Source organism: Barbatula barbatula, assembly GCF_947034865.1.
Source record: "Barbatula barbatula genome assembly, chromosome: 4".
NCBI classification, from domain to species: domain Eukaryota; kingdom Metazoa; phylum Chordata; class Actinopteri; order Cypriniformes; family Nemacheilidae; genus Barbatula; species Barbatula barbatula.
This window is the reverse complement of record NC_136768.1, coordinates 3834379-3861165: the sequence shown is the minus strand read 5'-3', so window position 1 is coordinate 3861165 and position 26787 is coordinate 3834379. Positions and strand designations below refer to the sequence as shown.

At 38.7% G+C, this 26787-nt stretch overlaps 7 protein-coding genes across 16 annotated transcripts in view; 4 read left to right on the top strand and 3 right to left on the bottom strand.

Annotated features, from left to right (window-relative positions):
* Positions 1-1490, top strand: part of dmtf1 (cyclin D binding myb-like transcription factor 1) — a 49672-nt gene extending 48182 nt beyond the window's left edge. For all 5 annotated transcript variants that reach the window (XM_079454329.1, XM_079454331.1, XM_079454332.1 and 2 more), the window contains 4 exons: positions 76-234; positions 327-518; positions 591-735; positions 842-1490. In XM_079454329.1, the coding sequence (XP_079310455.1) occupies positions 76-234; positions 327-518; positions 591-735; positions 842-879 (534 nt within the window). In that variant the 3' untranslated portion in view covers positions 880-1490. The remainder of the gene's footprint in view (positions 1-75; positions 235-326; positions 519-590; positions 736-841) is intronic.
* Positions 1491-2821: 1331 nt separating this feature from the next.
* On the bottom strand, positions 2822-5403 carry tmem243b (transmembrane protein 243, mitochondrial b). Its single transcript, XM_079454334.1, has 6 exons — positions 5270-5403; positions 4686-4787; positions 4047-4270; positions 3859-3909; positions 3669-3773; positions 2822-3517 (listed from the first exon to the last, which is right to left on the bottom strand). The coding sequence occupies exons 3-6, from the start codon at positions 4122-4124 to the stop codon at positions 3374-3376; spliced, it is 378 nt and encodes a 125-aa protein (XP_079310460.1). The 5' UTR covers positions 4125-4270; positions 4686-4787; positions 5270-5403; the 3' UTR covers positions 2822-3373.
* A 513-nt stretch (positions 5404-5916) lies between these two features.
* On the bottom strand, positions 5917-7152 carry meig1 (meiosis/spermiogenesis associated 1; the record flags this gene model as incomplete). The annotated part of the gene is made up of 5 exons (XM_079454370.1): positions 5917-6045; positions 6320-6469; positions 6747-6788; positions 6874-6932; positions 7080-7152. The coding sequence occupies 5 exons, from the start codon at positions 7150-7152 to the stop codon at positions 5917-5919; spliced, it is 453 nt and encodes a 150-aa protein (XP_079310496.1).
* dclre1c (DNA cross-link repair 1C, PSO2 homolog) lies at positions 6887-10663 on the top strand. 2 transcript variants are annotated; one of them, XM_079454420.1, is made up of 14 exons: positions 6887-7323; positions 7412-7463; positions 7546-7630; positions 7709-7768; positions 7860-7915; positions 8002-8103; positions 8198-8270; positions 8355-8495; positions 8591-8692; positions 8788-8924; positions 9015-9069; positions 9162-9250; positions 9328-9425; positions 9500-10663. In XM_079454420.1, the coding sequence occupies exons 1-14, from the start codon at positions 7215-7217 to the stop codon at positions 10336-10338; spliced, it is 1998 nt and encodes a 665-aa protein (XP_079310546.1). In that variant the 5' UTR covers positions 6887-7214; the 3' UTR covers positions 10339-10663. The 2 variants fall into 2 exon arrangements, with proteins under 2 accessions (XP_079310546.1, XP_079310545.1); XM_079454419.1 differs by having other exon boundaries at positions 7120-7323; positions 7546-7768.
* hspa14 (heat shock protein 14) lies at positions 10536-15204 on the bottom strand. Its single transcript, XM_079454422.1, has 14 exons — positions 15080-15204; positions 14799-14879; positions 14470-14552; positions 14219-14267; positions 14027-14132; positions 13848-13938; positions 13665-13769; positions 13408-13569; positions 13164-13319; positions 12966-13068; positions 12596-12811; positions 12337-12486; positions 12014-12081; positions 10536-11511 (listed from the first exon to the last, which is right to left on the bottom strand). Exons 1-14 carry the CDS (start codon positions 15134-15136, stop codon positions 11424-11426), a joined length of 1515 nt encoding a protein of 504 aa, XP_079310548.1. The 5' UTR covers positions 15137-15204; the 3' UTR covers positions 10536-11423.
* Positions 15205-15358: 154 nt separating this feature from the next.
* On the top strand, positions 15359-18859 carry cdnf (cerebral dopamine neurotrophic factor). Its single transcript, XM_079454143.1, has 4 exons — positions 15359-15495; positions 16495-16622; positions 16818-16959; positions 17912-18859. Exons 1-4 carry the CDS (start codon positions 15408-15410, stop codon positions 18100-18102), a joined length of 549 nt encoding a protein of 182 aa, XP_079310269.1. The 5' UTR covers positions 15359-15407; the 3' UTR covers positions 18103-18859.
* A 728-nt stretch (positions 18860-19587) lies between these two features.
* Positions 19588-26787, top strand: part of shank3b (SH3 and multiple ankyrin repeat domains 3b) — a 22102-nt gene continuing 14902 nt past the window's right edge. For 4 of the 5 annotated variants that reach the window (XM_079454138.1, XM_079454136.1, XM_079454139.1 and 1 more), the window contains exons 1-2: positions 22526-22662; positions 25169-25418. In XM_079454138.1, the coding sequence (XP_079310264.1) occupies positions 25221-25418 (198 nt within the window). In that variant the 5' untranslated portion in view covers positions 22526-22662; positions 25169-25220. Of the gene's footprint in view, positions 19701-22525; positions 22663-25168; positions 25419-26787 lie in introns of those variants that run through there. The other variant, XM_079454137.1, reaches the window with a different exon arrangement.

Genomic DNA, 26787 nt, shown 5'->3' with positions numbered 1-26787 from the left:
GCAACTTGATATTATTTTGGTTCAAATAAAAATTGTGATGTTTATAAATAAATGTATTTAATTTTCCTCTTTTAGTCATTTCACTTGCAGCCCACTGGCACCCCTGGAACCTATTACCTCCAAACAGGAACCAATCAGAGCCTCCCACTCACACTGTCATCCAATCCCACGGTCACGCTCACAGCTACGGCCTCTCCATCTTCCCCGGACCAGATTATTTTGCACAGTCTCACAGTAAATCTGTTTGTATGCAGTAGCACAAAACATGCAGAATTGCCATAATGTTGTTCTGTACTTTAAACTTCTTTCACCATTACATCTTCAAGGGTGATGCTGAAAACATGACAGTTCAGATGTCCCATCCTGGCATCATCATCCAGACAGTGACCTCAGAAGACCTCTCCGAGATGGAAGCAGAGCAGGGCCTGATGAAGGCACAGCCTCCTGAAGAACAAAACAACTGCGGGGAAGGGGAACATGGTGAACAAAGTTCAGAGGATGTACAGGATGGAGGAAAGGTAGTATCTTAAAAACCTGTAAAAAAATAAAATTGTCCATCTACTTCCCTTAATCATTGTCCTTTTCTGTAGACGCTGATCTCCTGTAATGTAAAAGAAACTGTGAATTCTGGGATTGGTGTTGGAGCTGTGCTTATGGTTCCGTCTCCAAGCAGCTTCATTGCATCTAATGAAGATATCGGCACAGATTCGGTCCTGACCCTGGGAACGTTGACAGGTACTGGGTGCATTGACTAGCTTTGATCTGTTTTTATATTAAAGTCACTTGAAAAGAGACGAGATAAAAATGCATTACGTAACTGACTGTTTGTGTTTCCATGTAGATCCCATTTTGGAGAACCAAGAAGAGGGATCAGATTGAAGGGTCAGTCACTCCCTGTTGCAGTAATAAGCAAGATGCTCGGTCAGACTTCAAAAGCGGGACATACAACACTGTTAAATGACAAATCAAAATAAGACAATGACAGAATACTCTACACAGATGTTACTAATAAATTTGTAAGACTTGTGTCGAGTTGTTGTTACCTAAGTTCCATGAAGTGTGATAGGTCTGAATGAAGAGAGATGAATGCAAATGATATAAAGATGTGTAGCATCTTCAGTGAGATGAAATGCAGCACGCAGGATCATGAGTATAAAACATGCTTGCATCAAACACAGTATTTATAACCTATGTATGTTTTTGAGCCTCAGTCGTGTTGCAATGCAGAGTGACTTTTACCATGTTACAATTGTTTTCAATGTTCTTTTAAAATATGAAATGCCCTTATGTTCAAATATTTTTGTGGGTTTCTAGATTTGACTAGTTTTCATGATCAATTAACTATGTAAAGCTGCACTGTTGATAATGTTGTAGCATATTTGCAAATGGCTACTATAGACTGGCTTTAATTTATCGAAGGGTTTAAATATCCATCTAACCTTTATGTTAGTGCCTCTGTGTTTATTTATTGAATAAACAAAATGTCATGACTTGTATGTGCTTTTTACAAACTGCAGTAACGTATTGGCAGTAATATGATGCATCGCTGCAGGGATTGTGGGATTATAGCAGCTCAGAGATTAAGGAACAGGGCTTTAGATGTGAATGTTGTTGGTTAAATCCCTGATTAATTCATCACTGAAAGTTACCTTGAGGACTCTTACCCAAGAGCAAGTGACTGAACTAGAAATTTTTAAGAAAAATATATGTTTTATTTGGGAAAGCTTTTAGCAGCACTTTTTTTTATTTAGTGTTCATCAACATACATAGGAATCAACATCTGAATAGGTTATTTACAAATGTCTTACTTCATTGACCCGAATGATATCTACAAAACCTTCACCATTCAATCAACCTACAATATTTATTCACTCCCATTATGTAATAACAAACCTAATTAAAGGATTGTAAGCGCTTTGTGAAAACGGCTATCACGGATTATATTTGTGAGGTTAACCATATAACAGCAAACTTTTTATCACTCATATACGTTATATTAAGAAGAAATTCTTATCTTATATACTTAAAGCAGTCGATTAAAAGTGCATTTGATAAAACAGTTATATCTGCAGAGATAGGAAATACAAAACGCTTATTGTAACGTCCCATAAGAAAAACAGATATGATCCCTCTAAGATCTCAATTTCTAACATTAGAGTATCAGAGTTTCAGAAGAGATCTCATGTCTCAAACTGAGATCAGATTGGCAGAATTTCAATCAAAAGTCAATATTAATAGATTTCAATTTGAATTCAAATGTTTCTCATCAACTTTACCAGATCCAAATGATCATATATCTAAAGATTTATATCTTGTTGTATTTTAACAATCGTCTCATTGGTTTTAGGAGATATATCCAAGTTGATCCTTAAATTAAACACAACTGAGAACTCTATAAAATGTGAACTAAGATCAACCCCTGAGCAATAATTGTCTTCTGAAATGTTGTCTCCTAAAGTTTACACTTGAGTACAACTTTAATTAGCTTAATTTAGCTTAAAAATTAATTCTTGTTATTTTACAAAACATACAGAAAACTCAAACCTCGTGAAGATCTGTTGTAGGTCTGCAAAATGTTAAAAAAATGGAGAAAGCATGAAAAAAAGCTTGCAGGGTATTTAGATTTGCAAGAAAATGAAATAGGCTTTTTCATTTCTGCTCCTGGTCACACCTCTACTTAATGAACTGTTGAGTTAAATCAGGTGTGTTTGATAAGGAAGTTCTGGAGGTATCAGAAGCTGCACTGAGCAATATCAGATCAACAAAAAAAACTAGTCACCGTTCCATGCCTTTGTGCTATAATAAATGCAAGAAACATGAAGGCATTACAGCTGTATTTATTCATTCCATTAAAATTCCAATTATAAATGGCAGATAACCATAACTGTAAAGTATTTCACCATATCAAGTGTACAGTGATTTAGAAAAAGGAACAAAAAAGCAGCAACGACTTAATGTCTTTAATCAAGTGCTCTGATTCAAGATTGCTTGTCTGATCATTTAAATACAAAAGGAAATGTCTCATTTGGGAATGTACTACAGATGTGTCGTGAAGAAATATAAAAGCATTATGCATTACACTGCCATGGCTTATTTCAAGAGGTCTTGGCATATAGGTTTGTAAGCTGTGTACAGCATTTCGAGTACAAAAAAAAGTGTGCATGACATCCCAGAGTGCTACTGATCATTAACATATTTGCATATACAATATGTTTAGTCCAATAACATGACTCCCAAAGGCAGACTGGCCCAGCCCACATACGGGGCTTGTGTGAATTCTCCTGATTCAAAGACTCATGTGAGCTTATGTGGGGTTCAAAGAGCCCACATAATGGACATTCATGTGATTGGGATGTTTCCCATGGAAACAGTTTCATAAGGCATTGCTCTGTTTGTCATGTCCCACGTCATGAAAGTACAAGTTGGCACAAATGCACAGAAGGACGATGGAACACAGCATATAGTAGATCAAGTTGCGAAACTTGGGCTCCAAATCTCCTTGCCTATACCAATATATCTGAGAGAGAGAGAAACAGAAGATTGATGTGTTTGTGATTGAATTTGTTTAGATCAGGAAATGCATGATAAGACAGTCTGATGCAGTTATTATTGTCGGGTACCAATGATAAAGTGAGGAAATGCTTTTGTGTAATGTATTTCAGACTTACCAGCACCAACACTGAGCCGCAGACTAACATGATACAGACGGCAAAGAAAATATTCAACGGCTTAGGAGGCAGTGAGGGGAAGACAAATGAGCTAATAATGGTCACCTGAAACAGAAAGTGAGAATTAAGCATTGTGCCAAACCAACAATATCAATAGAAACACCAACTGCTCTTTGTTGTTAAACCTTACGAGAACGAGTAAAGACGTTAGTCCACCGATGACTAAATTAATGATTCTATCCTGAAAGGGACAAGAGAAACATTTAAAAGTGATTTGACAGGTACCTCGAGGAAGTTATTTTTTTTGTTTATTTGTTTAGAATAACAAGCTTTCATTAATCATGACAATAAGTTTAAAGTAAAAATGAATTGTGTTACCCTGGCCGATGTCTCGCCAAACAGAGGCCTGTTGTCCATACCACTGGTGCCATAGGTGCGTGTCGTAAAGTCATCCATGGCAAGATCACTACATAACCCTTTTCCCGATATCTTTTACCAGCAGCGTCCCTTCTTCAGTGGAGGTCGGTAATGCATGCTCCCCCTCTCTTGTTAAGGTTTACGGCAAAGGATTTAGAAGATGGATACCACTTTGGTTGGGTCACCTTAGTACATATCAGATCAACCACACAGTTATAAAAAATAAACATCCATTCATTCATTTCATTGATAATTTTTTATAAAAGATGTGTAATTAACTGTAAAAACCCATTTGTCGCACACTTTTGCCAAATAAAATCAAAAGACGCTAGGTTACAATGGTGATTCAAAGTAAGCAAACAAGTCACTCTTTCTAACAATCAGCCTAGGGGCTCTTGAGCTTTTTCGTTTTTTTTCTTCAAAAAATGTGACCGATCATGTGGGGAGTTGATCTTGCTGTGCATAAAAACAATGTTTCGCACAATTTTACAAATGTGGCTTGTGTAGACTTTATTGAACCAAATATATAAACCCAAATAATCACTTAACCAAACTCAAGAATTTATGTTATGTTATGTTTTGTACACTCTCACAAATTACCTTGGGATTTAAGATGACTCTTCATTCTTCTGACGAATAGATGACTAAAAATGGCTCATGATGGAAGACCAGGAACACCTCCAGACTGTTTCCACTCTGTAACTTTGTTAGTAACCATAGATCAGCATTAGTGTCTGATGTAACTTCCTTGCACTTTTTAGTATTGATTGCTCAAATCTATATGGATCTAATTCCTTCTTTAAAAACGTAAGGTGGCTTAATGGTCATGTCTCACTATTACAGACCTTACACACTTTTAGATGACAAAAGAGAATGTTCATCTTAACAGTCCAGTAAATGACTTCATTAATTTGACTACCACTGCTTGTGCATGGACTGATTTAGTTCTTACATAAATTAAAACTGATCAATAAACTAGTAATAAAGCATGTGGATATACGGTCAACAATATACGACAACTAATTCTGATTCTTTAACTTCAAAACAAAAAGGTATATATGAGTAATCAGTTTGTTACTGTAGAATAAATCAAAGCCATCAAACAGCTAACAAGCTAATGTAAACAAAAACAAACTAGAATAACAAAAGTGTTAGCGTTTAATAAACTGTTATATATAACATACCTGGATGTGGTACAAACGTTGGGGTTTATTGATCAAACGGTTGTATTTTCTGATGAGAGTAATATCCGCATGACTTCCCAAGAGCAGCAGAGCACCGTAAAGACGGCTAGCTGCTTGAAAACGGAAGTAGCGTCGTCTTAAAGGGCCATACGGTTTGTTTATCATCACCCAATTTTTGGTATATATACGAATAAAGAATGAATCAAACCATAAAAAGTGTAATTGAAACAAGGGGATTTTTTATTGTTAAGTATGTTAATAAAACAAAAAAACATCAATCTTATTTGGTTTCCTTAACCTACATACCAAAATGTGTAAAATATACTTTAAAGTAAATAATAAAAACAATAAAAAGCAGCTTTGTTCTTAAACACATGGACATATTTTATTTCCTCAATGCAATAAACAAATAAATAACATAAAAATCTATTTTATTAATTTTTAAATGAAGTATTCACACATTAAATGTGTGAATGAGGTGGATGGTTCAATTTGACCTTTAAATATAGACCATGTAATGGTTAGTTTACATGAATATGTTTATTCAGATTGAATAGTACAGTGAATGAAGACTTTGACATCTCGACAGGATGAAGACTTTCACATGTGTGCTTTAAAAAAATCATGAGAAAAGTGTATTTGGGCCATCAGTACGCATAAACCTTTACTTTATGGACCTCTCTATCTTCACACTCCCTCTTTCTGTTGTAGTAGTAGAAAGTATTATCTCGACGTTGAAGCTTCTTCACAAATCCAGTGTCTGGCCATCTGTCAATCTGGGGCAACAAGAAATCAGTTATCAGCAAATATAATTAAGAATTAATTGTGGAAATGACAGTAAGTGACTAATCAGGAAATATTTGAGATACACCTATAAAGAAATAAGAAGCATATAATGCTCAACTGTATTAAATATACGGTGTGTTGTACTGAATCACACTGGAGAAGTATGAAAATGTGTCATAGCATTTAAAGCATTATATAATGTAAGAATGTTTGTTAATGTTAGAAATGGAACCAAAGCTGGCAAATGTTGAAGAGAAACGGTACCTCGACTTGTTTAATTTGCCTGTACTCCAGTTCATCTCTGTATCCAGCTTGCTGGAATCTATATAGGTTCTCAACCTCATCTGTCCATTGCTTTGCTCGGCTCATGGACTTCGGTTTGGCGTTAGTATCCATCAAAACAGAGGATTTTTTCTGTATATATAACAACAAGGACAATTTCACAGTATTATCCTTATGAATAATTACAGTTTTTACAACACGTCCCCTTTTTGGGAATAGTCAAATCAACAGTACAGCAGTACAAACAGCAGAATAGTTACGAAAAGAATGTAGATTTACGAGACAACTAATCTGATCTCATTTGCGTAGAAGAGGCTTTGCATTTTATTCCTGATTTAAACACTACATCTAACGTTAATTGTCAAATAAAACATGTCAAAATGTATTATTAATAATGTTTTATACAAACTTTTGACGTAATCGACAACAGCAGAATCGTTCGTTTAGTAAGCTACTGTAGGCTGCTTATTATCGTTCCTAAGCAACCGTACAGAAAACAAATAGTGCTGGCCAATAGAAATCATACTCGAGGAAACCGTTTGGTTGGCCAACCAAAACCAATCACCGAAATCAACTGGCGCAAAGTAGATGTAGCCTTATATACAACATTCAAAAATCGTAAAATTTACACTTGAATTCCCTCATTTTAGAATATAAAGTTTGTTGCGTTTTGCACTTTTATATGGATTTGAGATTGTATATAAGCAATGTTTTCTAGTCCAACAGATGTCGCTGTATTTACAGATGTTGATTTCAGATTCCGACGTGTTGTCGTCGTACCAATGCGAAGTCAAGAAGAGGAAAAGCAGATGCATGTGTACTAGATCCCAAGTTCAGAGAGACCTTAGGCTGTGGTGTCTTGAGCCTAAACTTCAACATGAGCTCTTTTGCCGGACGCATGAAGGAGTATCCCACCATCTCCCTGGACCGATTTGACAAGGAGAATTTACACGCAAGAGCTTATTTTCTCTCTCATTGCCACAAAGGTGAGTCATAAATATTGAGTTCGATCGCATTGATTTGCTAATGTGAAGACATTAGTTTGTTTGGAATCAATGTTGTTTCTCGTAACAGATCATATGAAAGGATTAAAAGGACCTTTCCTTAAGAGAAAGCTAAAGTTCAGGTGAAGTTCAAGTTCTTCGACAACATTTCAACAATTACTTTGTTGTCGTACATTTGACATGTAAAACTATACCCTCCATTAGTTTGACTGTCAAGCTGTACTGCTCATTTGTGACAAAGGAACTCCTGCTTAGTAGCCCAAGATATGGATTCTGGGAAGATCACATTGTGAGTACACATTTCCAACATTGTTTTGATCGAAGGATGCTGCTTTTTAACGCTTTTAATGCTGACATCGAACATCAGGTCGCCCTGGAACTGGACAGTCCTACTCACATATCTCTGATAGACGAAACCACCGGAGAGGTGGGCCTTTAACTTCCGGTTTATTCCTAATTGTATTACAAAGAAGAACCAGTGTAACGTTAGTTCATCTTAAATGTTTTTATTTTTTTAGTCTGAGGATGTTGTTGTTACATTGCTCCCTGCTGGACACTGTCCAGGATCAGTTATGTATGTATCTTTGAATTTTTATTTTGAAAATATGAACTCCACAGTTCTTGATAAGGTTCATACGGTGTCATTCACTCTTGATGTAGGTTTCTCTTTGAGGGTTCTCGTGGTACAGTTCTGTACACCGGAGACTTCAGATTGGCTGTTGGAGATGCTGCCAGAATGGAACAGCTGCACTCCGGAGACAGGTGAGCAATCGTGCAAGTCTTTTATCGTTACTTCTTCCTTTAGACAGACAGAATACTTTTTTATTCACTTAAAATTTGTTTTTTGTAATTTCAGAGTAAAAGACATTCAGAGTGTGTATCTTGATTCTACATTTTTTAACTCGAAGTACCATCAGATACCTAGTAGGGTAAGAATTTACACTCACTTTCCGCTGTTCCACATCATATACTTGTGACAATTCCCTTCTCAATCACATATATCACCATTTCAGGAGGCTTGTTTGAATGGTATTGCGCAGCTGGTGCAAGACTGGATTTGTCGGAGTCCGTACCACGTAGTTTGGTTGAATTGTAAAGCAGCATATGGTTATGAATATCTCTTCACCAACCTGGGACAGGAGTTCAGTTCACAGGTCAGGGATTTCTACAGATTTTGCAGCAGTTTCCTTTTGTGTTGATAAAATAACAACTTTAATGTTATTTTATAAAACACATTTTCATTCTACAGATACATGTCAACAACTTGGATATGTTCAAGAAAATGCCCGAAATTCTGTGTCACATGACTACCAACCGTGCAACGCAGATCCATGCCTGCAGGCACCCTAAGGCAGGCTTAACTTCTTTACACAATGATGTCTTATGATTCGTCTTATATCAAATAAGGGCTTGTAGACTGAGATCAGAATTGTGGTTCTTTGACAGGATGAGATGTTTTTCAGGGCCAGCAGGTTACCGTGTGGCTCCACGGCTCCTGACGGTACTCCGCTGAACATCATCAGCATCAAACCCTCAACGATATGGTTTGGAGAAAGGACCAAAAAGACTTCAGTTGTTGTCAAGTGAGTCTTAATCATAATACGTCTTTCAAATTTTCCATGAAATTAAACAAGCTTTTTTTGGATGTTCTATGATTGTTACTTTGATTTCAGGATGGGTAGAAGCTCTTACAGAGCGTGTTTTTCCTTTCACTCTTCTTACTCGGAGGTGAGAATAATTCTGCTGTGAAAAGAAGAATATTCTATAATGGCCCGGTCTTAAAGTTTTCCTAAGTCTCTGATTTCACTTTCTGTAACTAGGTCAAGGACTTCCTGTCCTACATTTGTCCTGTTAACATCTATCCTAATGTCATTCCCTTGGGACAAACGATAGAGGACGTTACAGAGCTGTAAGGATTGGTCATTCTGCTTTTCTCACTTACTGTATATGTACTAAATACTTACTGTAAATACTTACTCATTTCAGGTTAAAGCCACTCTGTAGAAGCCGTTCTGAAGGAGAGGACGTTGTCTACAAGCCGCTAGGAACTCTCAAAAGAACCAGAAAGCGGTCCACATCAGAAGGTATAAATTGTTAGTCCAAGTGTGAATAGCATGCTTGTTTACAGTCTTATCGAACTAATTTGTCTTCCCCTCAGACTCAGACAGTGATGGAGACCTGTTTGATGAGGTTGCCACAGCGCCAAGGAGGCGGAAGATGCCAGTGACTGACATAACCAAGGTTGCCGTTTACACACAGCCTCACAGCCCTAAAAAAGATTCCCCTGATAAGGACAAATTGCACATCCTCCCAGAGCCCCGCCGCTCCACACAGCCTTCCAATTACATTGACTGCACAGAATCAAACGATGATGATAAAGACGACGATGAAGATGAGCTTTCAAACATCATGCCTCACCCATCAGGTGCTGCTTCACCTTGCACAGAAATGCCATGCCGGCCAGACACAACACCATCGAAGACGGCTCCACCCCGCTGGGAAAACTTCTTCAGGGCTGACCCAGCGTTGACCGATGAGAGCGAGCTGGATAACAGTCAGAACAGTCAAACGCAATCTACTGAAAACACAACATCTCAGTCACCGGAGCTGTTTCGTGAGGATGAGGATGACGGCTGTCACATGACCTCCTCACAGTCCACTCATATATCAGATGAAGTTACAGACAGCTCAAGTCAAATAGATACGGTTCTTGTACTAGTGGATGACAGCAAGGCTGTTACTAGCGACCAAGAGACCAATGGGCTGTCTCAAGATGGTACCTGCAAACCAGGTGAGATGGCGTCAAATGCAATCGATAGCTGTAATGTGAAAGGCAAGACGGAAGAAGCCACAGAGCAGAAATCAGACTCTCAGGTATCATCAGATTTCGAGCTCCCATCAACACCTGGATCTAAAGTCCCGGAGCCAGAGGAGCTAAAAGAGCTGTACATGAAGTTGGCAGCAGGGCAGGAAGTATTAAAAAGGAAGATTTTTTGATGTTAAGTCAGCATTAATTTTCTGTTCCATACTAATCAGTTTTTTCATAAAAATACAAAACAATAGTCTACAAAAAAATGTATCAACGTTTTTTACCGTACTGAAATTGTGTCAATTACCTAGTCTGCAGTGAAATAAACATATTTGTTGCATTATTAACAACAAAAAATAATTAATCCGTTATTGTTGAAACCACTGACAGTTTGAGTCTTTTTACATGACATTCTAACAGTTGAGTAAAAGTCAGAGCTTTAATAGTTATTGTAATTCCAAAACTGCAACGACTATAGAAATATAGTTGTAAATACAGAAACAAATACAGCACAAGCATTTTTTCTCTAACCAAAGTTTATTGCGTGATACTTTCACGTGACAAAATGGGGAACAGTTTTTGCACCTGCTCAGTGTGTGACTGCACCAGATAAAACTGCAGCACAAGATAATATCAGCAAGCCACATATATTGTATACTCGCACATATAATTTCATTTGGGAAACCATCCGTTCTACCTTAATCTGCCTTTCTCCAGGACAGGCCTTGACTGATCTGTTTAGTATAATGACATCATCTAACTCTGCCCATCACATATATCAGCACTATGGACTTGTGATTAAAACAATGCTGGGATGTATGTTACATGAAGGCACATAGTATTGACATAATTTTGCAAACAAAATACAACAGTATAAAGGACTATATCATTAATTTTAAAGAAAGTTTAAAAATGCAGACTATAAATATTAACTTGCATGTCCATATGCTTTTATGGATATTTGAAGATTATCCGTGAACAAGGATTTCAGTTTAGGACTGTTAATCATAAAAAGCTTTTGCTATGCCTGTAGAATATTTGAATTCTAGAAACCAAGTCCCATGGATTTGTTTTACTTTTGTACAGGCAAGGGGATTGGAACGACATGAGAATTGGTAAATGATACCTTAAACTGTCATTTAACTGAAACATAAATTAAAATGACTTGTTTGCTGGATCTAGAGAGGTCTAAAGCACCTACACAGGAAAACCTCAAACATCATGCAGGCGTTTCGGTTACAGTATGGAATTGAGATGGCAACATAATTCAAGGTTATGATGCAGCAGCAGCTGTTTCTATGGTGATGGCCTCAGATCTGCCACTGCCCTGCTCTGTGCATGTCACATGCAGTGAACCATCCCTGAAATTAAACAGTTTTGACAAATTTAATTCTAAATGAATATTATTAATCACTTTAAAGGGATAGTTCATCCAAAAATGGGTAGTGTGGTATAAGTGGTACCAAACCTGTATACAATTCTTTGTTCTGTTGAACACAAAGAAAGATACGTGGAAGAATGTTAGCAACTGAGATTTCTTGGGCAAAATTGACTACAATTAAAATGCTCGTCAAATGTGCCGCTGAGCGGTTTGCTTTCCTAGATTTTCTTTTATCCGTAACACAAAAAAATACAATAATTATTTCTACTATTGTCGTCAATGATGCCCCAGAGATCACAGTTGCTAATATTCTTCCAAACATCTTCCTTTGTGTTCAAGCAAACAAAGACATTTATTCAGATTTGTAACAACTTGAGGGTGAGTAAATGACGACAGATTTGTCATTTTTGAGTGAACTATCCATTTAAATTCAAGTTCAACAGCATTATTAAAACCTTATAATGGCATTATGTTTTTATTACCTCTTCATTGTTAGAACTGTGACCAGGTCGTGCATGTCCTCTTTTGGTTCCAGGTCTCTAAGTACAATCTAGAAAAATAGAACAATCGATACAACTGAAACATTCATAAAATTAACTCTTAAAATCTGCCTAAACGTCATCTAATATCTCGGTTTTCTGGAATGCTTGATTTTAAGTAACTAAAACAAAATATAGAAATAGAAAAACATCTTCAGGGTGATCCATAACCTAATTCACAACATCCAGATTTATTTCGCAGCTGACTGCATGTTAGAGATTTGTACAGAAATGTCCCTTAAAAGGGGTGAAAAAGGTCTAAAAACCTGTGCGATCGCTCGCTGCGCCTGGTACAGCTCCAGGCTCACTGACGACAGGCTGCCCGGACCCTGTAGCGTGTGTTGGCGACGGGCAGGGAGAGGTGTGCCAGATGGAAACAAAATTGTGAAAACCTCCGTGCCCGAGTCATCCACCTCCTGTAAAAGACGAAGATAGAAATTAACTGATTCAGAACCCCATCTGCGGATTAATAAACTAAATATAGCCTCAGTATACAAGCGCTTTCGATCGCCTCACTGTACCCACCCTAACGGTGATGTCGCTAGCACAGCAGTCTATAGTGATGGAATCTTCCCCGGGCGCCATGCTCTCTTTTCCCACCAGGATGCCTGCCTGCATAGCAGCGCCCACCGGAATTACTTCATCTGGGGGGATGGAGTTCAACAGCTCCACATCTGGGAACAGATCTCTGATCATCTGTTGCAACTTGGGAATGCGAGCTGAGCCTCCACACAAGACAACCTTAGATATGATCAAATTAGTTAAATCTCTATTTAAAGTTATCATGTAAAAATATCTCTTTCTTACACGGCTAGGTCTGTATTAACAGCCTGTAAGGTTCAAACATAAAACCAGGCTCCCCCTTATGGCCATAGGCAGTAAAATGTTGCATTACCTTGTTGATGTCCGAGGTGGACAGGTTTACTTGCTCCAGGAGGTTTTTGACTGGCTGAATGCTGTTATTTAAGAGGCTGGAGCATATCAGCTCAAACCGGGCTCTATGGACAGAACCAAGCATCACATCCTGAGATAAGCAGCAAGTATTATTTACTCTATAATATTGATTTAATTGAACACATATTCATCCGCTCACCTGGACACATTGCACTCAAAGTCCATGCCATCATACAGCGAGTCTACGAAGCAGTTGGCGCTGCTCAGGGTAGACAGTGTGTGCTTGGCCATATCAGCACCATTCATGAGCTTTAGCATCGCCCTGGGGTTACCAGTCACATCCTGCTTATAAGTCCTGGAGACACAAAAAAAGGAAAAAATTCTAAATAAAACAGCACAAAAAATACAAAACCTGCACACAAGTACACTAGAGATCTACTGACTTTTTGAACTCTGCAGCGAGATGTTGTGCGAGCTCATGCGTGAAGCTCTCTCCTCCCGTGCTATGGTCTGTTTGTGTTGCGACGACACGATACATTCCACTGTTTACCTCCAGGATGGTGACACTCAGCGACGTGCCTCCAAGTTTGTACACAAGGACATGACTGTGGTTTAAAAGTGTAGTAATCAAATTCGATTTCAAAGACCTAATCCCCAAAAAACTATTCATCTCAGATATGCAGAAATATCTTGGCTGTACCTTTTTCCCAACGGGGAGTCCTGTCCAATTCCATATGCCAAGAGAGCAGCGGATGGTTCATGAATCAGCCTGAGAACATTGAACCCTGCACTTTCTGCAGCTTGCCTACAATACAACTTCATTATTCTTATACAATTGTGCTCCAGCTAAAGCAACACCACTTCTTCACATGAAGTCTTATACCTGAGTGCATTCTTCTGCATTTCTCCAAACTCAAACGGCACTGTGATGACTGCATCGTTCACATCTGAACCCAAGGCTGACTGTGCCGTCTCTGCCAAGAACATGAACATTATTACAGGCCAATTCAGAACATGTTAGTTATGAGAGGAAGTGGTGTTCGTGCATTCAGAAAAACGTACCTTTCATTTTGTGGAAGATTAATTTTGCTACATCTTCAGGCAGCACATACTTTGTTGTCTCTCCTGTGTCAATTTCATACCTAGGTAGGTCACCTTTGCTGACAACCTGAAATAACATAGAAAAATATAGACTAATGCAAGGCACATAATTTTAAGGCTTAATACATAAACAAATCAGCTTGATAAACTCACAATGCACTTGCTTTCTTCTCTGTGTGCCTGAGCATCTGGGTCATCGTATCTAAAAGCAAAAGGACAAAATGTTAACCCTTGAACCATTAAACAAATTGTCCATTCCATAAAAAAAAAACTTGAACGACTACTTTGATCCTTCATATTAAAAGTAATCACATCATTATGAATTGCAAAGCTTAAAAAGTAGTGTGTAAATGTGAAAATAGCTTTAAAAACTAATAAAATACAGAGTGCGACGCATAACATACCGTCTGCCCAGGATCTGCTTCACTTTGACAACGGTATTGGTGGCATTTCGTATCCTGCCCTGCTTAGCAGCAATTCCAACTATCTATAAAATAAATGAATCAGAAAACAAACCATTTAAAACAAAATGACACTTACATCATATTTATGAAATTTTTAACCTGACATCCATGTATCAATAAACACTCCACACGAAATGTGAATGTATTACAGTCATAACTTAGATGTCGACTGTATTGATATATTAAAGAACATACATACAGATTGCAGATGCATTTGAAAGAACTTGACTATGTGAAACAACATATCTGTATCATCTTGAGTAAATCACCTGTTCATTTTCTCTGTATGCCACTACGGCCGGTGTGACTCTGTCTCCAGCATCATTGGCAACAACATCTGCTCGCCCATCCTGCGGAAAAAAGTTAACACAATGCTTAATTCATATATCAATACTCATAAATCAGAGAGAGCTTGGCAAACCTCCATTCATTACCCATAAATACCATCAACATGGCCCCATAAACAAAAACACGTCAGATATTTTCTTAGTATAGCTTCGCATACGCTTAAGTTTAGCAATATAATGTTTCTTTCCAATGACAAATTTACCTTAAATACGGCCACACATGCACATGTGTAACCAAAGTGCACACCGATGGCAGCCATGCTTCCGAAAAATCCAACCGGAAGCCGTAACTCGTATGCAAATTGAAAGGGCGGGTTTATGACTCCAGTCGAATAACAGAGGCGAGTTGCTTGAGTTGTTGACCAATCGGAGGTTCACTACGCTCACGCAAGCATAAACGTAGGCGAATAGCAGAGCCCCTTGTAGAATGGGAGCCACTAAGGCCGCAGCCCCCACCACCGAGAGCGAGTGGTATTCTGGGTATTGAAGTCCACTTAAAAGTGCGTCTACACGCATTTTAAAAGCAGTGTCATGTATTCTACTAACGTGTGTTTCACTCCGTTTCTTTTGCTTTTCTGTGTTGTTTTATTCCCCATTACTGATGCAGAGGAATGCGAAGGTGAGATTGGTCGTTTTCGGTGTCAATGCGCACGAGCCTAAAAATACGAGTTAAAAATAGTTGCTTGAACTGTGTTGGGTTATTTCACGCAAGTGCATGGGGGTGTCACAGTAAATAAAGTCTTTTTATTAAATAAAGTTTACGTTTTTAAAAAGGAGATGTGGGTTTGTGTTGAATGGATAAGTAGAAGCTCTATTGTAGTAATACCATGGTGGTAAGGTATTACGGTAATGCCTGCTTGCTGTGCTAATAAAATATTTTTGAATAAATAAAATAATTTTTGTTCTGTTTTCTCAAATCTATATTTTTAACTTTTCCTATTTAAAGAAGAATATTACATACAATTGTGAGACAGAATTAGTATTATAAACTGTTATTGGTATGACATTACAATAAGCTTTGGTCTGTTTTTTTATTGTTGTAAACTAAATGTTATTTTAATAAATTTAGTTTTGACACAATTATAAATGTTCTAACAAACCAACTAACAAACTAACCAACCAACCAACCAACCAACCATTCCGCCCGCCCGCCCGCCCGCCCGCCCGCCCGCTCGCCCGCCCGCTCGCTCGCTCACTCACTCACTCACTCACTCACTCACTCACTCACTCACTAACTAACTAGCTTAAAAAAAATGGAAACAGATGAGTTGTGATTTTTTATCCATAGTATTTATCCATACTAAACCTTTCTACATTGATTATTCTTAGTAGATATTTCAAAAGTGACAAATATCTTTATTTAAATAAAATGTATCTATGTCTATGCTAGTAAATACAGCAAATTGACACAAAATCAAGTAAATACTTGTATTCGTATTAACTAGGATTAACAAATACTAAAAATGTTGTAAAGTCGTTCATTGTCAGTTCCTGTTAGCAAATATAACTAATGAAACCTTACTGTAAAATGTAAAACACCCACAACTGCATCGTATGATCTTCAGAAAAATAAATGTTCTTCAGTGTATAAGTGCAAATTTGTTTGTGTGTTCCACAGTGTGTGTACATTTCCTGGAGCGCCTTTACAACTCGCTAGTTATGAGGCACACAGAGCTTTCCCCAGAGCTGGTGGAGGAGGGTCTCATCAGAACGTGTGCTGAGGCTACTGGAAAAGAGAACAGATTAGTAAGAACAGAACCAAAACAAGCTCACTTTATCATTTTCCGCTCAATGCTTGCTTGGTCTGTCTTTGGAGACCACTTCCTTGCCAGCAGAACAGCACAACCAAAATTGTTCAATTATTCATTTATGGAACAATTGTTATATTGAAGGTAGCCTATTAGGGCTTGCAATTCAAACCTCCATCTATATTCTTTATAGTGTTATTACCTTGGAGCCTCGAGTGATGCAGCAGCCAAAGTGACAGGTGAGGTGAGCCGCCCCCTCAGTGCTCACGTTCCTGTCCACAAAATCTGCCAGAGACTTCAACGCAGAGACGGGCAGATCTGTGAGCTTAGATACGGTATGTGATTATGCAAAAGATACTATCTAACAGATTATACGTGTTTGGAGTAGATCGGGGTCAGACTGTCAACACTGTACAGACATTAACATCTTGGAGATAATGGTAAAGATGTTACATAATTGTGGAAAAGGGAGAGTTTGACGTTCTATATAGATGTACTTATACAACGCAAAGCTCCTTCCTCAGTCTGAGCAGACCATTTATGGACACAAAGATAACAAAAATGGGTCATTCAGAATGCGTCACTGTGATGTCAGAACTTTCAACAAATTAACATATCAACCACACACATTTATATATCAAATGTCATTTACATTTTTGTCCTGAATGAGTCTAAAGGTACACTAAGGCGAACGGCTTTTTGAATTCTATTGTTTAGAGAGATGATGGAAACATTATAAATTGACTACCAGAGAAGAAAGTGCAGAATATGTAGCCTATAAATTAGAATTCCGTGAGAAAATTGTTTTACATGAGCAACCCAAAATTTTGGTGGAAAATTGGAAGTTCACTCTCTAAACCTGCATGACTTTCAAAAAGACATTTTGAAGAACCTTGGTAACCAAACAACATTGCCCACCATTGACTTCCATTGTTTAGAGGGTATGCATCGACGTCACTTTCCCATGTGAACACGCTGGGACACACCCCCCTTGACCACAGGACACGTTCCTCTGAGCTGTAAAACACGCGGCAAAATGACTAAGGAGAATAGGAGAAACACAGAAACCGGAACTAAAACACACAATTATTGCTGAAATTACAAGTAGCTGGATTCGCCGGTTATGGTCGCTTACGCTTACGGCTTCACTGCGACTTATACATTGTTTTGAATGTCATGAGGGTGAATAAATGAAGACAGAAGTTTTTTGGGGGTAATTTATCCTTATACAGTAATGCAAGATTATCTAACAGATTTATTTGGTGTGTGTGCTTGTGTATGATTCAGAGCATCCGGTGCTGGACTGGAGCAGGGATGCTTTGTCTAAAATGCGAGTTCTGGAGATGAAAAGGGTCTTGGCCTCGTGGGGGGAGGAATGCAGAGCCTGTCTGGAGAAGAGTGAATTTATAGATCTCATCCAGGAGGTGGCCCCCAAACATAGCACAGCGCATCACAGAAGGCATTCAGAGGAGTTCTGAGGGCCTCCTCATGCAGCAGCACACCGAGGACACACAGCTCTGATGAGAGGGCCTCCTAGTGCAGCTCCATGCTGGGGCCTGTTATAGGAGGGGCTTGTGCAGCTGTGCTCAGGGACACTGTTGATATTGCACTGAGATTCCTTTTAATCCTGTTCATAATATTTGTTACGATTGGCTATTGTGCAGTACGTTCACTTCCCCAGCGTGTCATTGTTCTGTACTGCCGTAAGCATTTTTACTTATAAGTTCCAATTAATTGTTGCTCACGGAGATGCTGGCTGGTTCACATATACAGCTATTTAATTTAAAAGGTGATGAGAGCTTGAGTAAGGCTTTAAAGGGATAGTTCACCAAAAAATGAAAATCCTGGCGTAAGTGAATGGATGCCACCACTGATCATTGTATGGACAGCAAACCAATACAAGTCAATGGATGCTGTGTTCTGCGAAAGAAAACAAGTCATACAGGTTTAAAATGACAAGACGGTGAGTAAATGATGACAGACATTTTGGGTGAATTATCAATTTAAAACCACCACTATATGATTCGTACCGGTAAGAATATGTTCGTACCCATTTCACCCCAAAATCCTAAGAAAGAATGGAAAAATCATCCTATGCTTGAAGAAATTAAAGCCTATCAAGACTGTAAAAACATTTGCATCAAGCCCTTTCCCAAAAAAAGACAACCCTCAGTTGCAACGCTGTAATGAAAAATAAATAAATTAAATTAGGCTTCATTTTTAAGCACAAATTTTCCCACTCGTGTATGTGTCACTTTCTATTTCTGTGCCAAAACCTGCCCGTCCATTACTACATGTTTACATGTAGACACATATGTGTGTGAGGGCGCGTACGTACTGTACGTATCACATAATTGCGTGTCACTACCCTGACCCCTCGTATGGATGGCATTGTAGTGATGATCCGTACACACACATGTTGAACAAAAGGCGGCAATGCGACCCGTTGATGTTTACATCAGGCATGTTGCCATGCCGACCGAGACCTTTCAATCGCCATGGCTTTTATAAAAACGTTGTAAGCTAAATTCTGTCATAAAACAAACCAATCAGCCGCGAGCCCACTGCTGGGGATCATTCTCTACCCTCCTCCCTCCCACCCCAGGCGTGCCCATTCACAATCCCCCTCTTTTTCCATCCATCTCTGCTGTAGTAGCTGTTATAGAGAGTGATGGGAAGAGAAAGAGAGACTGTGAGTGAGATTCAGGCCTTGCCCACGCAAAGAAGTGGGAGACTGTACCTCTCTCTCTCTCTCTCTCTCTCTCTCTCACCACACACACAGTCAGTGTATCATGCTTGCACTGTGTGGGCTGAGCTGAGCATTCCTATCATAGAGTTAGAGTCTCACTGCCTCCGCTCGCTCGCTCTCTCTCTCTCTCCCTCTCTCTCTCTCTCTCCTCCTATTTCTCTCTTTCCCTTTCCCTCTATCTCTCCTCTTTTCTCCCTCTCCTCTCTTTCTTACTCAAATACAGAATTACACACATAAATACACACTTATACACTTTCACAAACCCGAGAGACAGATCCTCAAAGAGGAAGTCGAGATGGTGTGGAATGTGTGCCCTGGTTGTATTGGGTAAGTTTTATGATTTCCATCATATCCTTGGTTTATCTGTGTTTAAATGAATTTGACTTTGCGTTTGTTGAAAGATGAGAGCAATTTGTGTGTGTCTGTGTAAGCACACCTCTGTACAGCAGCTCTATGCGGATATTGTTATTGGGTATTTATAATGAAGGAATAAGGAATTCTGGGACACTTTCCACAGGCGAAATGTGTGTGTGCGCGTGTTAGCACGAAGATGCGTGAATGAGTGTTGTGTTTACCCTAAATACAGTATGTCTTCCTCAGGCAAAGACTAATCTTATCAAAGATTTGCCGGATGTTCACGCTGGTTGAGATTGGGTTTATTTTTGCCACACGAAAGCCGAATATACGCACATCACCACAGCCCTCTTACCTACTGTACCTGTCGCTCTTTCACATCTTACCGATTTCTGTCGTGACTGAGGCCATATCTATTCAGCCCTAACGCCCACTCATTAAACCAACGCGCTCCTCACATCTTTCTCCCCTCGTCTCTTCTTCTCGATCTTCCCTCTTCTTTAACATCTGCGTGGCACTCCGTGCCTTGAGTCTTATGCATGCGCGTCGGGAGATGCAGAAGGACGCGCGCTCCAGATTTATGCTTTGGCCCTTTAAACGCAGGCAAAGTTTCCTGGTGAACCATTTTTCTGGTTGCCATAGTGATGGAGCTAGGACTTGGAGAGGTGCAGTGGTACTGGGATGCAGTGACAGCTCTTAGCATGTGAATTCTCACACTGAGATATGGGGATGCACTGAGACTCAGAACAGAGACGGCGATGAGGTGAGACACCTACACGTACGCACATCATTATTGCTCACAGCATTCTTTGGCTGATCATACTGTTCCTGGATCTGTGTACTGAGGTGACAAAAAGCTCAAAGGGAGAGAAAACCATGTGGGAATGAGTATGAGAGAGGGTATGTATGTGTATTTGTGAATGGTGTAGAAACAGGGATCATAGTTTCTCTACCCAGAAGTTTAGCCTTGAGTGTTTTAAGGACATGTGATCGGGAATTGTTGTTTTGTAACTTTGAATGCTTGATACAAGCTCAGATATAATTACTTGAATGCATTTTAAGTCAAGACTTCAAAACTTTGAAAGACGTAATGTTATGTTTTATATTAAAGTATTGAGGACTAACAATGGTGTTTTAGGGTTTGGGATATTTAGCTTCACAATGCCAGAAAAGAGCATTTTTTGTCTAAATGGTTCCATAAAGAACCTTTAACATCCAAAGAGCCTTTTTGTTTCACAAAGGTTCTTTGGGGCAAAATATCTTTTCAGATCATAAAAAAGGCAAGAAAGATATGGTTCTTTAAAGAATAAGTTCTTATGGTTCTTTAAAGGATAGTGTAGGTAGTTGACCTGAAAATTTGAGCATCTAAAACTACTTCAAAAAACAATTCTCTATTGTACCATTAGGTAGTTTTAAAACGGAAATGAAACGAAATAATTGAGAAACTAAGATGGATATTTGTCCTGGAAGCTGGAAACGCATTTGAATTCAAGGAACTCATACAACGCTAAGGCAATATTACTGTAGAAACCTCAAAGAAATGCTGACCAGTCACAGAATCTAAAAATACACTTTCCCTGCATATATTGATGTTGAAAAAGAGGTTCATAGATCTTGCTGTTATACCTAAACACATGCACTTGCTGTTTTCGGAGTGAGTAACGATGATATAAGAATCAGCTGAAGTCTTATAACTCTAGTGGGGCTGTTATCCACAGATGAAGACATCAAGGTCCGTCTTATATAACCGAGCACCATGATTTTCCTTTTGGTCTGATGAAATCAAAAGGAAATTAAATCTATCGAGACTCCTGAAGCAGTCACCTAACCCTTCTGTTCGATTTAAAATATTGATATATTATTCAGCTCAAATAAACTGTATCTAACCTACTTCCAGTATTAGCGCTGTCGTGCATTTCTGTAATTTCGTTATCTTCTAGCGCGAGGTGGAAATGGAAATGTTGCTGTTCTGTAGCTGAGATTTGCAGGGAGGTGTGTGGGTGCCACTTGCCTTTATTTCTGTTCTGCACTCATGTGTGCGAGGTGAATTTTTGTATCGCCTGAGGAAAGGACCGAGTTATCAGAGGCGTGCAGCTTTTCCTACACTTCCTGCAAAAACATCCCGAGGAGCCGGGCCCAACATAGCCGGGAAGAAGGCAGGAAGTGGGGCTGAGATCACGGGAAGTGCAAAGCAAAAAGCTTTGAATACAGGTCTAGTGGAAGTTTATGAAGGCTGTAGAAGTCCACCCTATGGTTTGAAGAACTGATGGTTGTGATTTGTGTGTGTCGGTAGAAAGGCGTGGGAGTTTTGATCCTGTATTCTTTTGGATGGGTTTTGTATTTTTTTCATTCAGACCGACACCATGTCCTCTATTTAAATATTGTTATTCTGACTGCAACATGCATAGAGACTATTGCCGCATTTTTATCCAAAACAAATTCTCAGTGGCCCTAAAACTGGTAGTATAACATGGCGCCAGGAGTGACGGAGATGTTTATTACAACCAGAATGATGGATTTAAATGTAGCCTCACCCGAGGTGTTTAGAGAAACGTTGGTGATTGGCTCAGATGATTGAACCCTGTTAGCTTATTGGTCGAGATCAGCGAAGAATGTTTTGAGTTGGTTGAGATGGGTTGAGATGGTCTGGAAACCTTCCTGATGTAATTTCCTCTTTCCTGCTGGTTTTCCTGCTCAGGAATATTCAGCATCAGGGTTGGGCTTCAAGTGTCCTGAAATCTCATTCAGAGCGAGTGCTGGGACGTTCGAGTCGATACTTTACCAACCTGGAAACACAAAGTACACTGGGTGGAATATTGGCAGAATACAACAGGAATACAAGATTGAAAGCTTGGAAACTGCGAGGAGATAAACTTTACAGATACCCAAGATTCATGTTGTATAGGAAAGCTCACATGGGAAGCCCAGGTCAAAGGTGAACTCCTCCTTTTATTCTTGTTCTTAATTCGACTTATTAATGCTGCTTGATAAGGCAAATCATTATTACTAACAGGGTTTGTTCGAATGTCTCACTGTGCAACTTTGGTGTATAACTTTGTTAAGGGGATGTGTGTTTTTTTCTAAGCTGTTAGTTTTTCCAGCTCAATCATATAGGGATGTATAAATCCAATTGGTTTACATTGAAGGAAAAGCCAAAGTGATATCTAGAGAGTCAAATATAATAAAAACTTGGGATGCTCACTTATCAGCCAAAAAAACAGGTTATCTCGTACCATCATCCTAGAAACCAGCCAGAATACCTTAGCAACGGCATAATAATGCCCTTACCTATGCTTACCTATAGTTGTACATTAGATTTTTATTAAGAGTTAAGTTATTGTTAATTGTGATAAACAGGAACACCTTGACAGATCACTTTATGTTATAAATATTATAAGTGTCATTAAGGAAATTTCTCATAAGGGCTATTTGTCAGTAACTATAAGGTTTTGACTATAAAGGCCCAATAACATAGATAGATTGTGGTCTCTAGTACTGGTTTTGTGGATATTTGTAGATTCAAACATCTAACTGGAAAACACCACACTGTACATTCAACAGGAGTGTACAATGATAGTAAACATTTTAATTTTAGAGCAAATCATCAAGCTTTTTAAATCTACATATAATGCTTCTCAATAAATAGTAGAATGTTTTTGATTCATCTCTCTAAAATAAAACATTTTTGTTCATAATAATACTTTTTGCTTGGCATTTACCGGAGAATGTATCTAGACTATAATGACAGATTCCATTGTGACACCATCGCCCCATATAGTGTGACACTAACCCAACAGCAAAAGCTCAACATTGTCTTAAATAACTTTTTTTCTGGGGAATAACAGTAGACATTTTTTACACGTATCTATGTGAAAGGCTTTAAGGTATATGCCTACAAAACCTACCCTGAAGAATACTGCCCTTAATTAAAGATAGGAGATCTAGCCCCATTTTTTCCCCTTGGCATATTACAGGCCCAAAGTCTGAAAGTCTTAACCTTGACAACTGCAAAAATTCTTTATGCTACTTTATACAATGGCAAAAATTTTTTGATGCAATTTGCTCACTTGTTCACTCACTCTCTTTTCTATTTATAAATACTGTATTGAGAACTTTATAGGCAACAGGGATTGATTTCGGCACAGCTCAATGTGACAAAACTAGACCATTCCTGTTATACAGACAAAAGAAACCCTATTCGTACGAGCTACACATCTAACCCAGTCACTTGCAGGAGATTTTTTAGAAATCAAATCTGTGTGACTTTTTACAAATGTATTTTAAGTTAATGTTTAAATCGCTTCTTACAGTTACAGTATATCAAATTGTGCTAGTGATATGTCAGGTCTGGTAATGTAACTATAAATATTCAAGGAATAAATTGCGGTACTCAAAAACAATCTCAGGCTCCATTAAACATGAGGCAGTCTGTTATAAGAGAGATGAGTCAATAGGACCTGTCCATCAAGAATGCCTATAACTGTAAGTTGTTAAAACGTTTAGATTTTTCTGTATCTGCACAACTGATCTCTGAAGGAAAACACCACCTAGCTACTTCGACCTGGGTATATGGAACTTTGAGATCACTCTTTTACTCTTTTGGGGTTTTTTCCACCTCTTGTTCTCTATGACAATGTCTGTTATGTAACTGACGACTTCCCTTGAGTCTTTGTAGACAATAGCACTTGAGCGTTTGAAATGCTTTTGCGTGTGATAGCTTTGGAATGAGTGAGTAGGTGGGACCTACATGTGGCCAGCTGCGTTAACAGTATGGTAAAACAATGCGTCTGTGTGTTTGCGTGATGCAGTAGCTTCTGGTATGACAGGGATCGATCAAGGTATTTTAAGGCAGCGTTATGTGCACAGTATTAAATAAATTATTAAAAGTCAAGTGTTTGTTGCTTGATGCTTATTACAGAGGGAGGGATGGAGATCTATATTGTGTGTGTGATTCTGCTGTCTCTAAAGAGGAAGTGGTAGAGCTATGGTTTAACAGAACAAGCAAAGTGCTGAGTTGCCATGGTAACCTGGGATGCAGGGTTCCCTCAATTTCCATTATTCCCAAGTGGATCTGCTTTACAGTGTCCATGGCAACCACTCACAACCAATGGAGTTCCTCTCTCTCTCTCTCTCTCTCTCTCTCTCTATCTCTCTCTCTCTTTCACACACATGCAAACTCTCTCAGCCCATATTTTGTATCTTGATTTGTGTTAAAATGTCATCTCCATGCTTACGTAAAGACTTCATTAGCTGATGCTCTTTCAATACTACTACTCACAAATGGTGTTCCTTAAGGCCATATGAACACATTTCAAAAGAACTGTACGGTATACGCACATCTTCCTAGTACACAGATGTACCAAATCTCTTATACAACCCAAACCTTGGAAACAAATCCGGAATAAATGAAAAAGCAGGTGTGTCTGTGTGTTCTGTTGTAGGGTTGTGAGGCTGACGTGTTGAGCAGAACGCACACACACACTCTCCCAGAGCATGCCTATCAGTCCACCTGCCGACGGCAAACATGAGGGTCTCGACCGGCCGCGGCAACAGCACGCCCCTACCAACGGTAACTACGGAGATGACAGCATTCGGGCCTCCCATGGGACTAAATCTACCTCCGAACCTATGGAGGATCTCCACGGAAACGCAGTTGTTATCCGCATCGGAATCCCTGATCTGCAGCAAACGGTGAGCGCGCTCTCGCTTCGCTCCTCTTTCTCACTCTGTTCTCACACACACACCCATGTGCATAAGCAGGCATACTCAGTTTTCTTGGCTTTTCTTTGAAATGGCTGCACTGCAGTGCTGGAGTGGAGAGTGGCAGTGATTGGTAGAAGCTGGGTTGTTGATGCTGCGGGGGTGTAAGGGGTGTGACAGAGTCTTGTGCATCCGAGTGTGTTTCTGTGCAGAACTGAATATGGTGATTTACACCATAGGTTGATGATACGTGTATAAAAGTTTACATGTACAGTCTTACATGTACGGTCTTAAAGTCTAAGAGCACATTGAAAAACATTTGAAAAAATAAACTGTTATGATGGAACTCTTGTTTCACAAGAAATATTACAGATTCTGCATTATTTCGAGATAACTAGGTCAGTAATAAAATAGGCATTTTTTAAAGAAAAGTAAATAATAAGATAATAGTAGAGTCGACACTGCTTCTATTCTGCATTTTTCATAATATATTATCTGGGTCATTTCTACTTTTCAGTGGCATTTCAGAGTTTCAAACTTTCCAAAACAATGCTAAACTTTCCACGCTTTTTTACCATATGACACAGGCCAAATATCCCCTCTATTACATGATATTCTCATCTCTTGTATAAGTGTTTAGAATTAATAGTTAATCTAATATTTACATTTTCTATAATAAATGCCCTTCACTTTTATTGCTTTAAAGACGAGCTTTATGACTCAAATGGCACCGAATTGAATGACCCGTTTACAAAACCAACTTTTCAGTTAAGAAATATTTACATACATACCTCACACATTCTAACAATACCAGCATCCACTGCAACATAATTTTTTTTATTGATTTATTTTGGGGGTTGTCTAACATTTGTCTTGTGTCCCTCACTTGTGTCTTGATCACAGACATAATCATTTAACCTGTACTTATTAGACATCATAGGAACTTCTTATAGAAAATCACATTTTTAGCACAATGTGTTTATATGGTCAGGAATTACAAATACATTTTCTTTTGACTTTTGGCTATTTTAAGTGATATCTCAGCATATCTTCATACGGTATGATAAACACCACATACCTTGATCATTTAAATGATCAATGCCTGTAAAGTCAAACGTATTCGGAGATTAAGTGTTTCATGAACATAGCAAAACACAGCAACATTTCTACACGAACGACTAAAATTACCTGGCCCAATCAGATCCATGGCGCAACGGCTAGTGCATGTACTTCTCCAAAGGACTCTGATCCCTTTCCCCTTTTTTCATTCTATGATTTCCTGTCAATCTGTAAAATGAAAACAGTAAGAAATAAAAATGGGATTAAAAGCACTTTACTATTATTTTGTACAATTATTTTG

Bases quoted from the DNA above. Each gene is read 5' to 3' on its own strand.
- tmem243b (XM_079454334.1), bottom strand. From the start codon at position 4,124: ATGGATGACTTTACGACACGCACCTATGGCACCAGTGGTATGGACAAC. The intron at 3,910-4,046 runs GTAACACAATTC...TGTCCCTTTCAG, and splicing joins TTGGCGAGACATCGGCCAGG to GATAGAATCATTAATTTAGT. The intron at 3,774-3,858 runs GTAAGGTTTAAC...TTTCTGTTTCAG, and splicing joins TAACGTCTTTACTCGTTCTC to GTGACCATTATTAGCTCATT.
- dclre1c (XM_079454419.1), top strand. From the start codon at position 7,215: ATGAGCTCTTTTGCCGGACGCATGAAGGAGTATCCCACCATCTCCCTG. The intron at 7,464-7,545 runs GTGAAGTTCAAG...ACCCTCCATTAG, and splicing joins AAGAGAAAGCTAAAGTTCAG to TTTGACTGTCAAGCTGTACT. The intron at 9,070-9,161 runs GTGAGAATAATT...TTCTGTAACTAG, and splicing joins TTCACTCTTCTTACTCGGAG to GTCAAGGACTTCCTGTCCTA.
- hspa14 (XM_079454422.1), bottom strand. From the start codon at position 15,136: ATGGCTGCCATCGGTGTGCACTTTGGTTACACATGTGCATGTGTGGCC. The intron at 12,487-12,595 runs GTGGGTACAGTG...CGTCTTTTACAG, and splicing joins CTAGCGACATCACCGTTAGG to GAGGTGGATGACTCGGGCAC. The intron at 12,082-12,336 runs GTTTTTAGACCT...CTATTTTTCTAG, and splicing joins CGCAGCGAGCGATCGCACAG to ATTGTACTTAGAGACCTGGA.
- cdnf (XM_079454143.1), top strand. From the start codon at position 15,408: ATGTATTCTACTAACGTGTGTTTCACTCCGTTTCTTTTGCTTTTCTGT. The intron at 15,496-16,494 runs GTGAGATTGGTC...TGTGTTCCACAG, and splicing joins TGATGCAGAGGAATGCGAAG to TGTGTGTACATTTCCTGGAG. The intron at 16,960-17,911 runs GTATGTGATTAT...TGTATGATTCAG, and splicing joins GATCTGTGAGCTTAGATACG to AGCATCCGGTGCTGGACTGG.